The sequence below is a fragment of the Coregonus lavaretus genome (assembly GCF_964263955.1).
Source record: "Coregonus lavaretus genome assembly, chromosome: 5".
NCBI classification, from domain to species: Eukaryota; Metazoa; Chordata; class Actinopteri; order Salmoniformes; family Salmonidae; genus Coregonus; species Coregonus lavaretus.
In genome coordinates, this window is record NC_139992.1 from 68,971,491 (window position 1) to 68,985,233 (window position 13,743).

At 43.3% G+C, this 13,743-nt stretch overlaps 1 protein-coding gene and 1 pseudogene across 2 annotated transcripts; both read right to left on the minus strand.

The window, feature by feature from the left end:
* Positions 1-3,047: 3,047 nt before the first annotated feature.
* On the minus strand, positions 3,048-6,204 carry LOC311129329 (toll-like receptor 12; annotated as a pseudogene). Its single transcript has 2 exons — positions 5,249-6,204; positions 3,048-3,670 (listed from the first exon to the last, which is right to left on the minus strand). The product of its transcript is annotated as a toll-like receptor 12 (transcript).
* Positions 6,205-8,399: 2,195 nt separating this feature from the next.
* On the minus strand, positions 8,400-13,646 carry slc10a2 (solute carrier family 10 member 2). The gene is made up of 7 exons (XM_084161720.1): positions 13,358-13,646; positions 12,525-13,133; positions 12,076-12,194; positions 11,002-11,090; positions 10,708-10,883; positions 10,185-10,342; positions 8,400-9,868 (listed from the first exon to the last, which is right to left on the minus strand). Exons 2-7 carry the CDS (start codon positions 12,923-12,925, stop codon positions 9,687-9,689), a joined length of 1,125 nt encoding a protein of 374 aa, XP_084017846.1. The 5' UTR covers positions 12,926-13,133; positions 13,358-13,646; the 3' UTR covers positions 8,400-9,686.
* Between the last annotated feature and the right edge of the window lie 97 nt (positions 13,647-13,743).

The following is a 13,743-nucleotide window of genomic DNA, read 5'->3' on the forward strand; positions in this document are numbered from 1 at the left end:
GCATTTTAATGAGGGAAATAAGTATTTGACCCCTCTGCAAAACATGACTTAGTACTTGGTCGCAAAACCCTTGTTTGCAATCACAGAGGTCAGACGTTTCTTGTAGTTGGCCACCAGGTTTGCACACATCTCAGGAGGGATTTTGTCCCACTCCTCTTTGCAGATCTTCTCCAAGTCATTAAGGTTTCGAGGCTGACGTTTGGCAACTCGAATCTATGGGATTAAAGTCTGGAGACTGGCTAGGCCATTCCAGGACCTTAATGTGCTTCTTCTTGAGCCACTCCTTTGTTGCCTTGGCTGTGTGTTTTGGGTCATTGTCATGCTGGAATACCCATCCACGACCCATTTTCAATGCCCTGGCTGAGGGAAGGAGGTTCTCACCCAAGATTTGACGGTACATGGCCCCGTCCATCGTCCCTTTGATGCAGTGAAGTTGTCCTGTCCCCTTAGCAGAAAAACACCCCCAAAGCATAATGTTTCCACCTCCATGTTTGACGGTGGGGATGGTGTTCTTGGGGTCATAGGCAGCATTCCTCCTCCTCCAAACACGGCGAGTTGAGTTGATGCCAAATAACTCGATTTTGGTCTCAGCTGACCACAACACTTTCACCCAGTTCTCCTCTGAATCATTCAGATGTTCATTGGCAAACTTCAGACGGGCCTGTATATGTGCTTTCTTGAGCAGGGGGACCTTGCGGGCGCTGCAGGATTTCAGTCCTTCACGGCATAGTGTGTTACCAATAGTTTTCTTGGTGACTATGGTCCCAGCTGCCTTGAGATCATTGACAAGATCCTCCCATGTGGTTCTGGGCTGATTCCTCATCGTTCTCATGATCATTGCAACTCCAAGGGGTGAGGTCTTGCATGGAGCCCCAGGCCGAGGGAGATTGACAGTTCTTTTGTGTTTCTTCCATTTTGCGAATAATCTCACCAACTGTTGTCACCTTCTCACCAAGCTGCTTGGCGGTGGTCTTGTAGCCCATTCCAGCCTTGTGTAGGTCTACAATCTTGTCCCTGACATCCTTGGCGAGCTCTTTGGTCTTGGCCATGGTGGAGAGTTTGGAATCTGTTTGATTGATTGCTTCTGTGGACAGGTGTCTTTTATACAGGTAACAAACTGAGATTAGGAGCGCTCCCTTTAAGAGTGTGCTCCTAATCTCAGCTCGTTACCTGTATAAAAGACACCTGAGAGCCAGAAATCTTTGAGTGAGAGGGGGTCAAATACTTATTTCCCTCATTAAAATGCAAATCAATTTATAACATTTTTGAAATGCATTTTTCTGGATTTTTTTGTTGTTATTCTGTCTCTCACTGTTCAAATAAACCTACCATTAAAATTATAGACTGATCATTTCTTTGTCAGTGGGCAAACGTACAAAATCAGCAGGGGATCAAATACTTTTTTCCCTCACTGTATGTTGAACTGGTTCATTGTAATTGGTCATTAATGTATTGTCATTCACAGCAGATGGACAGGTTGTTCTCACCCTGATATACTGTAAAACAGAAAGGGAGAAAAACCACAGCAGAGTTCAGAGAGCCTTTTTCAGTTCCTAATATGCCATTTAGCAGACACTTTTATCCAAAGTTCCTCTCAGCAACAATGATGCATACGTATGTATGTAATTTAAATAGATATTTATTTGGATTTTATGTAATGGACATACACAAAATAGTCCAAATTGGTGAAGTGAAATGTAAAAAATAACGTGTTAAAAAAAATTCTAAGAGTCTGCAACACCACTAAGCAAGGGGCACCACCAAGCAAGCGGCACCATGAAGACCAAGCTCTCCAAACAGGTCAGGGACAAAGTTGTGGAGAAGTATAGATCAGGGTTGGGTTATAATTTTTTTTTATCAGAAACGTTGAACATCCCACGGAGCACCATTTAAATCCATTCTAAAAAAATTGAAAGAATATGGCATCACAACAAACCTGCCAAGAGAGGGCCGCCCACCAAAACTCACGGACCAGGCAAGGAGGGCATTAATCAGAGAGGCAACAAAGATAACCCTGAAGGAGCTCTACAGCGGAGATTGGAGTATCTGTCCATAGGACCACTTTAAGCCGTACACTCCACAGAGCTGGGCTTTACGGAAGAGTGGCCAGAAAAAAGCCATTGCTTAAAGAGAAAAAATAAGCAAACACGTTTGGTGTTCGCCAAAAGGCATGTGGGAGACTCCCCAAACATATGGAAGATGGTACTCTGGTCAGATGAGACTAAAATTGAACTTTTTGGCCATCAAGGAAAACGCTATGTCTGGCACAAACCCAACATCTCTCATCACCTCGAGAACACCATACCCACAGTGAAGCATGGTGGTGGCAGCATCATGCTGTGGGGATGTTTTTCATCGGCAGGGACTGGGAAACTGGTCAGAATTGAAGGAATGATGGATGGTGCTAAATACAGGGAAATTCTTGAGGGAAACCTGTTTCAGTCTTCCAGAGATTTGAGACTGGTACGGAGGTTCACCTTCCAGCAGGACAATGACCCTAAGCATACTGCTAAAGCAACACTCAAGTGGTTTAAGGGGAAACATTTAAATGTCTTGGAATGGCTTAGTCAAGGGCCAGACCTCAATCCAATTGAGAATCTGTGGTGTTACTTAAAGATTGCTGTACACCAGCGGAACCCATCCAACTTGAAGGAGTTGGAGCAGTCTTGCCTTGAAGAATGGGCAAAAATCCCAGTGACTAGATGTGCCACGCTTATAGAGACATACCCCAAGAGACTTGCAGCTGTAATTGCTGCAAAAGGTGGCTCTACAAAGTATAGACTTTGGGGGGGGGGGGGGGGTGAATGGTTATGCACGCTCAAGTTTTCATTTTTTTGGTCTTCTTTCTTGTTTGTTTCACAATAAAAAATATTTTGCATCTTGAAAGTGGTAGGCATGTTGTGTAAATCAAATGATACAAACCCCCCAAAAATCAATTTTTAGTTCCAGGTTGTAATGCAACAAAATAGGAAAATGCCAAGGGGGGTGAATAATTTTGCAAGCCACTGTATCAGCATCAGCACAAGGTCCTACATAAACCTCTGATCTTACGCTTCAGTCCGAGGTTTCAGTTTAGCCCACAGTCTGTCCCAGAATGCCTGGTGCTAATGGGGTTCCAGTCCAGATAGGTCCTGGTCTTCACCAGGCGAGCCAGCCTGTGGTGGGCAGACAGCCAGTGAGGGGGGATCTTCTCCAGGAAGACCAGGAGGAGGTTGTCCCTTTGCTCCACCTGCAGCCTGGAGGTGGCCAGCTTCATCTCCAGGGAACACCAGTTACTGCGCCGGAAGTGGCGACTGACCAGGCAGAGGGTGTGGTGGCTCTGGTAGAGGCTGTCTGTGATGTTCTCCACAATGTCCTTCCCCAGCTGGAAGTCTGCTGTGTAGACAGAGGCGCAGGAAAGAGGGACCCCTCTGCTCCAGGTTGTGCAGCAGCAGCTCCTCCACCACCCAGCGCTCGTCCTTCCCGCTGTAGGAGACAAATGTGTCGTAGTGGTAGCGCCCCCTGGTGTTGGATCGCATGGCCTCCGACAACTAGCCAACGGCGATGCGGTAGAGGGGGAGGAGGTAGGGGCCGGCCAGGTTATGGACCAACAACACCAGCATGAAGAACAGGACTGCCAGGGTAGTCGCAGCAAAGAGCACAAAGCCCACCTCTGTTGTGCAGTTGGCTTCTGTGTACAGTGGGGGAAAAAAGTATTTAGTCAGCCACCAATTGTGCAAGTTCTCCCACTTAAAAAGATGAGAGAGGCCTGTAATTTTCATCATAGGTACACGTCAACTATGACAGACAAAATGAAAAAAAATCCAGAAAATCACATTGTAGGATTTTTTATGAATTTATTTGCAAATTATGGTGGAAAATAAGTATTTGGTCAATAAGAAAAGTTTCTCAATACTTTGTTATATACCCTTTGTTGGCAATGACACAGGTCAAACGTTTTCTGTAAGTCTTCACAAGGTTTTCACACACTGTTGCTGGTATTTTGGCCCATTCCTCCATGCAGATCTCCTCTAGAGCAGTGATGTTTTGGGGCTGTCGCTGGGCAACACGGACTTTCAACTCCCTCCAAAGATTTTCTATGGGGTTGAGATCTGGAGACTGGCTAGGCCACTACAGGACCTTGAAATGCTTCTTACGAAGCCACTCCTTCGTTGCCCGGGCGGTGTGTTTGGGATCATTGTCATGCTGAAAGACCCAGCCACGTTTCATCTTCAATGCCCTTGCTGATGGAAGGAGGTTTTCACTCAAAATCTCACGATACATGACCCCATTCATTCTTTCCTTTACACGGATCAGTCGTCCTGGTCCCTTTGCAGAAAAACAGCCCCAAAGCATGATGTTTCCACCCCCATGCTTCACAGTAGGTATGGTGTTCTTTGGATGCAACTCAGTTGAGTTTTTACCAAAAAGTTCTATTTTGGTTTCATCTGACCATATGACATTCTCCCAATCCTCTTCTGGATCATCCAAATGCACTCTAGCAAACTTCAGACGGGCCTGGACATGTACTGGCTTAAGCAGGGGGACACGTCTGGCACTGCAGGATTTGAGTCCCTGGCGGCGTAGTGTGTTACTGATGGTAGGCTTTGTTACTTTGGTCCCAGCTCTCTGCAGGTCATTCACTAGGTCCCCCCGTGTGGTTCTGGGATTTTTGCTCAACGTTCTTGTGATCATTTTGACCCCACGGGGTGAGATCTTGCGTGGAGCCCCAGATCGAGGGAGATTATCAGTGGTCTTGTATGTCTTCCATTTCCTAATAATTGCTCCCACAGTTGATTTCTTCAAACCAAGCTGCTTACCTATTGCAGATTCAGTCTTCCCAGCCTGGTGCAGGTCTACAATTTTGTTTCTGGTGTCCTTTGACAGCTCTTTGGTCTTGGCCATAGTGGAGTTTGGAGTGTGACTGTTTGAGGTTGTGGACAGGTGTCTTTTATACTGATAACAAGTTCAAACAGGTGCCATTAATACAGGTAACGAGTGGAGGACAGAGGAGCCTCTTAAAGAAGAAGTTACAGGTCTGTGAGAGCCAGAAATATTGCTTGTTTGTAGGTGACCAAATACTTATTTTCCACCATAATTTGCAAATAAATTCATTAAAAATCCTACAATGTGATTTTCTGAATTTTTATTCCTCAATTTGTCTGTCATAGTTGATGTGTACCTATGATGAAAATTACAGGCCTCTCTCATCTTTTTAAGTGGGAGAACTTGCACAATTGGTGGCTGACTAAATACTTTTTTCCCCCACTGTACTTGACAAAGTTAGGTATGTCTAGTCCATTGTCTGACAAGCATATCAAGTCCTCCAAAGCAAAGAGCCAAGCATTGTCACAACTGCAAAACATATGTAATGTATCAAGTATTAAATACTTAAGGCTAGAGAGAGGTTCAGTAAAGCTGTAGAATATATTATAAATGTTCTCGATACGCAAAGACAATGTTTTCAAAGATATAAAGTCTTTAGTTAAACTCAATCCTGCAGTTTGAAGGTTTCAGAATGTTCAGTTTGGTCAGGTTGTGAAAAAGAATGTTGGCAGTACGCTGTTTTGAAAGATCCACCTGTATTAGTCAGTTTTCTCAGGTGAATCAGCTGATTAATAGACGTTAAATCAACACTTTTAGCTGAAAGCTTAGATCTGTACTCAAATGTATCCACAGATCGGAAGTACTTTCCCATACATTCAGATCCACAAAGGAATTCTTCAGCATTAAGATAAATTACAGACGCAAAGAAGGGTCTGTCACAGTCCTCAAATGACACCGTCTGGCCTTTGATCTGGAGACTCAGATTGTGTTTGGATGTGACTTTACTGCCAATAATCAACTGCATTGGCCTCATACCTGAACTAATGTACAGATGAGTCAGCTGACTCAGAATGTCGCCAAATACGTGTGTCAGATTCAGCTTGATCCCAGGTTCTGTTGGTGGAAAGTTCAAGTCCCCCAGAAACACATGAGGTGTGTGAAAGACATTGCCTCAATAGTGTGAATCAGTGGATTGTTCCTCAGGTCTAACAATGTCAAACTATGTAAACCAGTAAACATGTTTGCATGCATCTGTGTCATCTTATTTTTTGTAATGTCTAAGAGCTCCAGATTGGTCAATCCCTGGAAAGCAAAGTCCTCAATGTGTGAAATTAAATTCAGTGATAAAACCAGATTCCGCAGGTTCTCAAAACAGCTGAACTGTTTTGCAAAAAGCATTTTTAGATTATTTCCCCTTAAAATGAGATGTGTTATCCATGTAATTTGATGTTTTTGGAAAGAGCAGAGATCGGGTCTGTTTTGTGTCTGGCCATTTATCTCTAATTTATTAAGGTTTTTGAGACTGGAAATAAAATTCCATTTAAAATGTGAAGTAGGATTTACCCTTAAATACATATATTCCAGCCTAATGCATGATTCAACACTGGACATTGAGAAGCTGCTTATAGTGGCATATTCCAAACGGATTTCCTTGATTGAAAGCAAAAACACTATATTACAGATATTCTCAAAATCTATTTAATTACTAGATAAACTCAAGGACAAGGACTGTATTTTCTTAGTGCCAGATAAGGGAAGGCGCAATAGTATTTCCTGGCTGAGCCCTAGTTCAAAAGTTGTCAGGTTCTAGAGACAAGACAGTGCACCTTCTTCTAGACGTGTTATTTGATAACTCAATGATAACTTAATGATTGTTAGGTTATTCAAAACAGAGGTCATGCTTTCATTGGTGTTTATGATAGAGCAGTTTGATTGGTTTAGCGATTGTATCTCTGGTGCCTCAACATATAGCTCTGTAAGTGACTTTATATTCATTACTCTGCATAGTATCTCTGACAAATCATCTACACAGGGTTCACTAATGGAGACACTTTGTAACTTAGGTATGCCATGGAAAACATCTGGTGCCATTGCGGATAGCCTATAACCAAATATGGTCAAATTACTTAGCTTGACTAGATCTCTGAATGTGTGAGGCCCAAAATGACAATCACAGCACCCAGCGATCATTTGCCCATTCAAATACACCTTTTGCAGATTTGGAAGGCCCTGGCTATTCCCAGTTGAACATATTTGAGAGAGACAGACACTAATGTACAGGTACTCCAGATCTTGAAACTGAGACAAAAAGCCCAGAGACATGGAACTATTTTTACCAAATTTCATGGATATGCAGAGGGTATTGATATTAGGGGGAAGTCCAATTAGATCCTCCTCGATGGCTGTGACATCTTGACAGGCAGCAGTGTACTGTTTTGCATGAAGACAGTTCCAGGCAGGCAAGTCTTCATCACTGTCAAAAATGTAGCATTTAGGATGGATCCAGCCACTAACACTCTGAATCCACAGGAGCAGGGCAGGAAAGCACAGTCTTCATCTCTCCCAATGACAGTAAAATCTATTCAGATGATTGTCAGAACAGTTTGGTTCCGGATGAAATCTGTAAAACGTTGGTTTGATACAGTAACACCCTTGGGAGTGCTGCAAACAGTAGTCTTATTTTTTGTCAGATGCCTTCTTTGGTAACTAACAGCGCACAGCTTTTTGTTGTTCCGATATTCTTCCCTTTCACCCTTCAGTTGAAAGGTACTCAAGGTTACAAAGTAATTATCAAATGGTTAGTTTGGTTCCATTAGTAAATAAAGTACAAATGTCCCACATTCAATTAAGAAATGAGTGCAGGGCTGAAATAAGTTCTCTGATCGTCGCAGACTTGCAGTTGATGTCTGTGTACATCTGAGGAGCATCACCCTATTTGTTCAGTACCGTCCCACTGTAGACAGATCATGATGTATGGATGGGTAAGGAGGGGTGGAGACAGTATCATGTGTGATACCACATGGAAGGTAACTTAAACAGCTTTGGAAGACTTTTCTTTTCTTTTTTTTTTTACCTGTCTTGACATCTCTCTCTTTCAGTTCCTCTTAGAAAATATAAATTCTGTATATTTGTATCACCTTAAAAAAAAAAAAGAAGACCATTCACATGAAGCATGTTTGGATGTGATAGATGTCAGAAGATAAGTCTCACTAAAGGATCTGCAGTTTGTCATGAAATATATATTTTAGTAAAACTCTTGATAGACCACTTAAAATGTTCACCTTTATTTAAATTTCTGGTACATATACATATCAAAAGATCAGGAGGTGGGTAGGTACCTTCTTTAAGACAACACACTAGTAACTAGCCTCTGCGTAAAAACAAAGACAACTACTAAAACTAAAGGTACAGTACAATGTGGAGAGTTCTTCATATATATATATATATATATATATATATATATATATATATATACACATACATATACACACACACATACATACACACATATATATATATATATATACATATACACACACACAAAGTATACAAACCACTATGACAGACTGACCAGGTGAATCCAGGTGAAAGCTAGGATCCCTTTTTAATGTCACTTGTTAAATCCACTTCAAATCAGTGTAGATGAAGGGGAGGAGACAGGTTGAAGAAGGATTTTTAAGCCTCGAGACAATTGAGACATGGATTTTGTATGTGTGCCATTCAGAGTGTGAATGGGCAAGACAAAATATTTAAGTGCCTTTGAACGGGGTATGGTAGTAAGTGCCAGGCGCACTGGTTTGTGTCAAGAACTGCAACGCTGCTGGGTTTTTCACACTCAACAGTATCCTGTGTGTATCAAGAATGGTCCACCACCCAAAGGACATCCAGCACACTTGACACAACTGTGGGAAGCATTGGAGTCAACATGGGCCAGCATCCCTTTGGAATTCTTTCGACACCTTGTAGAGTCCATGCTATGACGAATTGAAGCTGTTCTGAAGACAAAATGGGGTGCAACTCAATATTAGGAAGGTGTTCTTGATGTTTGGTATAGTCAGTATCTAGGCTATTCATCTATGTAAATATTTCAATATGCACCAAACATTAATTACACCAATGGATACAGACTTACAGTACATTCATAAACATGGTTAATATCTACTGTCTATTAATTTAAAACTAAATGAATGTTCAATCAATACAAAACTCAATGTCAAAGTACAACACTTGTATTAGTCAGGGGGACTTGTATTGTATTCTTTATGGCATTTTTTTGCTTTAACATACAAATGATAAAATAATATGAGGCATGTTTAAAGTATCCTGGAGGGGTCTATGTAAAATTAAATAGAATGTGTTAATGCTGGTGTGTGTCTGTGTCAGATGAGTCCTACAACATGGACTAATAAATTAGTTTAGGTTGACTGGTTTGCAATATAAATAGGTATATTCAAAAGTGATTGTAGTTCTGACAGGAGTGACTAGACAGAAACCTTTTCATGGTGAACAGTTTCCTCTATGAAACCCTCACCACTCAACACAGTTCACCTCAGTCACTACCACTGCAACCTTGCTGGCCTCCATGAGGTCTCTGCATGTATACACTGTTGTAAAAAAGTGAGGTACAGGAGAACTCAGACTTCATTCAGGATCTAAGATGGCTTCCTACCCCTGAAGTTTATGTTTTTTTAAATGAAGTAAAGCTTCACAGAAACCTCTCCAATGTTAAGAGTAATGGCAGGACCTGTAATACACACTTTCAGCCTGTAGAGGTCAGTGTGTGTTTATGGTGTGATTGAGTGGGAAGCATGTAGGTACAGTATTGCGTCCAGGTCGCTGCGTGCTGCTAACTGTCCAAGAGTCCCGCGGCCTGTCTGTGCTCACATCTGGGTGATCTTGCCCTTTTCTCCGTTGTTGCCATTTTCGTCGCACTCAAAGCCTCCATTCTCCAGGACGTACTCCTGCTTGTCCTTGGAAGGAGGTGCCTCAGCGTCCCACTCTGCTCCCTCGCCGTCTAACTCAGACGAACCCCCTCCACACTTCCTCTTATACATCTGGTAAGCTGTAGGAGGGAGAACCACTCATGTTACACCTACTGTGTGCCTTTACAGCCACATCTTTCGATCTGAATGAGCACCGAAAAGCATCAATAATATAGTTTGGCATTTAACTGATGGTTAGTCTGAGAGAAGTTAATGATCAGACTGGCACCCAGGCAACCAATCATTAGCTAGAATGACAAATGGTGTGAATATTGATAACAAATGGTAGAAATACCAGGCCATAGGCCTACTATACATCTATAAGTCGACTACAAAACATTTGATAGCATATCAATAGTGATATTAGCTCCTCAATATTGGTATAAGCTGACCCACCTCCGACAGACATGACAGCCACCACCAGTTGGAAGATGCTGTAGATGAGTGGGAAGGCGAACATGACCTCCAGTTCTTCAGTGGAGAACGACAGCTGGACGATAGTGCTGCACAACTGTGAGTTCTGGAAGCCTGTCTCCAAGGCGATGGTACGACACCTAAACACAACAACGACGAGCTTGTTAACTACAGTAGGTTCCATGGAGCGTCGAAGGGCTCCGCTTTACTGGTGTACTTGTAAGAACCTGCTGCTCTGTTAAATGAACAAGGTTAAGTTAAAATGCACTGGATGGTTTTCATTGTAGCATCTTTGGAGTACATTGCACATCTGGTACTGTAGTTTTTGCATTAACTTGAATGTTAAGGCATTTCCAGAAGGGAATGATGTACTCATTCAGGTTAGTCAAGTGTAATTCAGGTAGGTGTCTTCAACACCTTGTATTGTAATGGTAACTTGGATTTTATCAACTAGATACAATATTAAGACTGGACCATCATAAATCATATAATATTGCAGTAGTACCTGTGCCAGGGCTGTCCTACAAAGCGGGCCATGAAGAAGCCCAGGGTGAAGCCTACGAAGGGGTAGATGGCTCCGATGATCCAGAGAGAGGGAGAGATGGTCCAGGAGGACTGGTACAGCACCCCACCCACCACCGCAATTATGATGATGAGGAGGAAGCCCATTATGGAACCCACCTGCAAACACACATTTTATATACTTTATTTGAATCCACTAAATCGCATGTATAGTGTAGTAGTAGTGTGTAACCAACCGCAGCTGTATGCAGTGCGAGGGGAGAGGGTTTAATCTTACCTTGAGGATCAATTTGGCAGTTTTGGGCCACTTGTTTTTGACGTAGATTCCCAGGGCAACGGGGATGAGGAGGGACACCAAGGTTATACCTGGAGACAAAGATATACATCTGTCATGATCTTCCAAACTGCCTCTGGAAGCAACGTCAGAACAAGAACTGTTTGTCGGGAGCTTCATGAAATGGGTTTCCATGGCCGAGCAGCCACACACAAGCCTAAGATCACCATGCACAATGCCAAGCGTCGGCTGGAGTGGTGTAAAGCTCACCGCCATTGGAGTCTGGAGCAGTGGAAACGCGCTCTCTGGAGTGATGAATCATGCTTCTGGCAGGAGAACGCTATCTGCCCCAATGCATAGTGCCAACTGTAAAGTTTGGTGGAGGAGGAATATTGTTCTGGGGCCGTTTTTCATGGTTCGGGCTAGGCCCCTTACTTCCAGTGAAGGGAAATCTTAACGCTACAGCATACAATGACATTCTAGACGATTCTGTGCTTCCAACTATCTGGAAACAGGTTGGGGAAGGCCCTTTCCTGTTTCAGCATGACAATGAGAAATGGTTTGTCGAGATCAGTGTGGAAGAACTTGACTGGCCGGCACAGAGCCCCGGGATGAATTAGAACGCCGACTGCGAGCCCAAACCTAATCGCCCGACCTCACTAATGCTCTTGTGGCTGAATGGAAGCAAGTCCCCGCAGCAATGTTCCAACATCTAGTGGAAAGCCTTCCCAGAAGAGTGGAGGCTGTTATAGCAGCAAAGGGGAGACCAACTCCATATTAATGCCCATGATTTTGTAATGAGATGTTCGACAAGCAGGTGTCCACATACTTTTGGTAATGTAGTGTAAGTAAGCTGCTATAAGGATCTGAATGTTTTAGCATTTCTAATGGTGTTCTAACACCTAGAAATATAATCTATATGTGGAAATCTATACTAATTATATGTTCTAATACCTGTGCTGCTAGATGGAATCTAAAGAATGCTGCACAGAAGCATTCCCACCAATACATTATCTAGTTGGTACATCAATGCATATGCCCGTATATGGAATGGTTTATTTTAGTATTGGTAGCTACCTATGCTTTGGTAGGGGATCTGGATGGTGTCAGCGGAGGTCCAGACAGACGTGTAGATGAGCAGACACAGAGGCATCATCCCCAGGGCCAGGATAGAGGAGCAGGCTGTCATGCTGATACTAGAGAGAGGGGGAAACACACAACATTAGTACACTGGATCACACTAGAAACACACTTAAAACGTAGTACCAAAGGCAAAACTTGAAAGTAGGCTAAATCATCTACCAAATAACATGTACACTCTTAGAAAAAAAGGTGCTATCTAGAACCTAAAAGGGTTATCCAGCTGTCCCCATAGGAGAACTCTTAAGAACCCTTTTCGGTTCCAGGTAGAACAGTTTTCGGTTCCATTCCAGAGGGTTCTACACGGAACCAAAAAGGGTTCTACCTGGAACCAAAAAGGGTTCTCCTATGGGGACAGCCGAAGAACTGCTTCGAGTCAGTCTCACCTGAGGTCCATGTCTCCGTCCAGCCAGTAGGCAATGATATTAGAGCTGGAGCCACCGGGGCAGCAGCCCATGATGATGATGACGACAGCCTGCACGGGCAGCACGTTGAAGGCCAGTGACAGGGCGAAGGCGGTGAAGGGCATGATGCCGAACTGGCACAAGAAGCCGATGAAGATTCCCCAAGGCCTCTTGATGTGTCCCCACAGTTTTGTGACCTCCACAGTGCAGCCCATGGCGAACATGACCATGGCCAGCATGACTGTCAGCACGATGCTGAGAACTAGGCTCAGGATCTCGTTGTAGTTGCTGGAGGGCACCAGGCACGACGTGCCCGAGCATATCGTGGCGTTGGGGTGGCAGGTGGTCAACACCACGGCAGCCGTTGTCATGGGTGTGTTCATAGTGGAGAACGGTGACAGGGGGTGTAAAAAAAATCTCAAAAGGAACCCAACAGAAGAATTCCGGAGTGCGGGGGAGAATGGAGAGAAGAAGTCTGTCCTGTCGTGCTGCGTTCTTCTAAGACTCCTCCGGCTCTCCTCCCTCCTGTATCCACGGTGACGAGGGCCGCACTGAGACCATACACCTCTCCTCCAGGCCTTTAATACCTACCTAAAAAAATATAATAATAATTAACTTGTACCTAACGTTTTTATGAGGTCAGTGTCCAAATGCGAATGCAGAAAACGTTCATTGTTTAAACTTACAATAAATGTAATTGCACCATCTTATTTTTTTATCACTCCTTCAGCTCTTAAATTTTATTGTCCTCTTCCAATCACAGCCATGCAACATCATCATCCTGGTAGCGCCACCAAAGGAGTAATGATGCCTACCTTTACGTGATGAGTGTGGGCACAAGGTCCTGTCCAGTGTGCGTCACCATCACCTCTCCCCAGTGGGACTATAAAAGAGAAGGACTCTAAACTGTAAAAAGCCTCTGATGTTGGACCCACTGTGAAAAAAGCTATAGGTGGAAGGAATGCTCTGTGTCTGTCACTGAAAGACACCAAAGTGACATAGTATAAGCCACATACCCAGTGGGGGTAGACTTTAGCTGTTAGAGGAAGACACAAGGACACAAGAAGTAACTGTGGAACTTCAGCACTCTTCTATCAGAGAGAAAGAAAATGAGACCTCATGAAATTCAAACCATAGAAAATAATAACATAATATCAACCACGTAGATGGATAAATATCTGTCAACAAAAAACATGGAAAT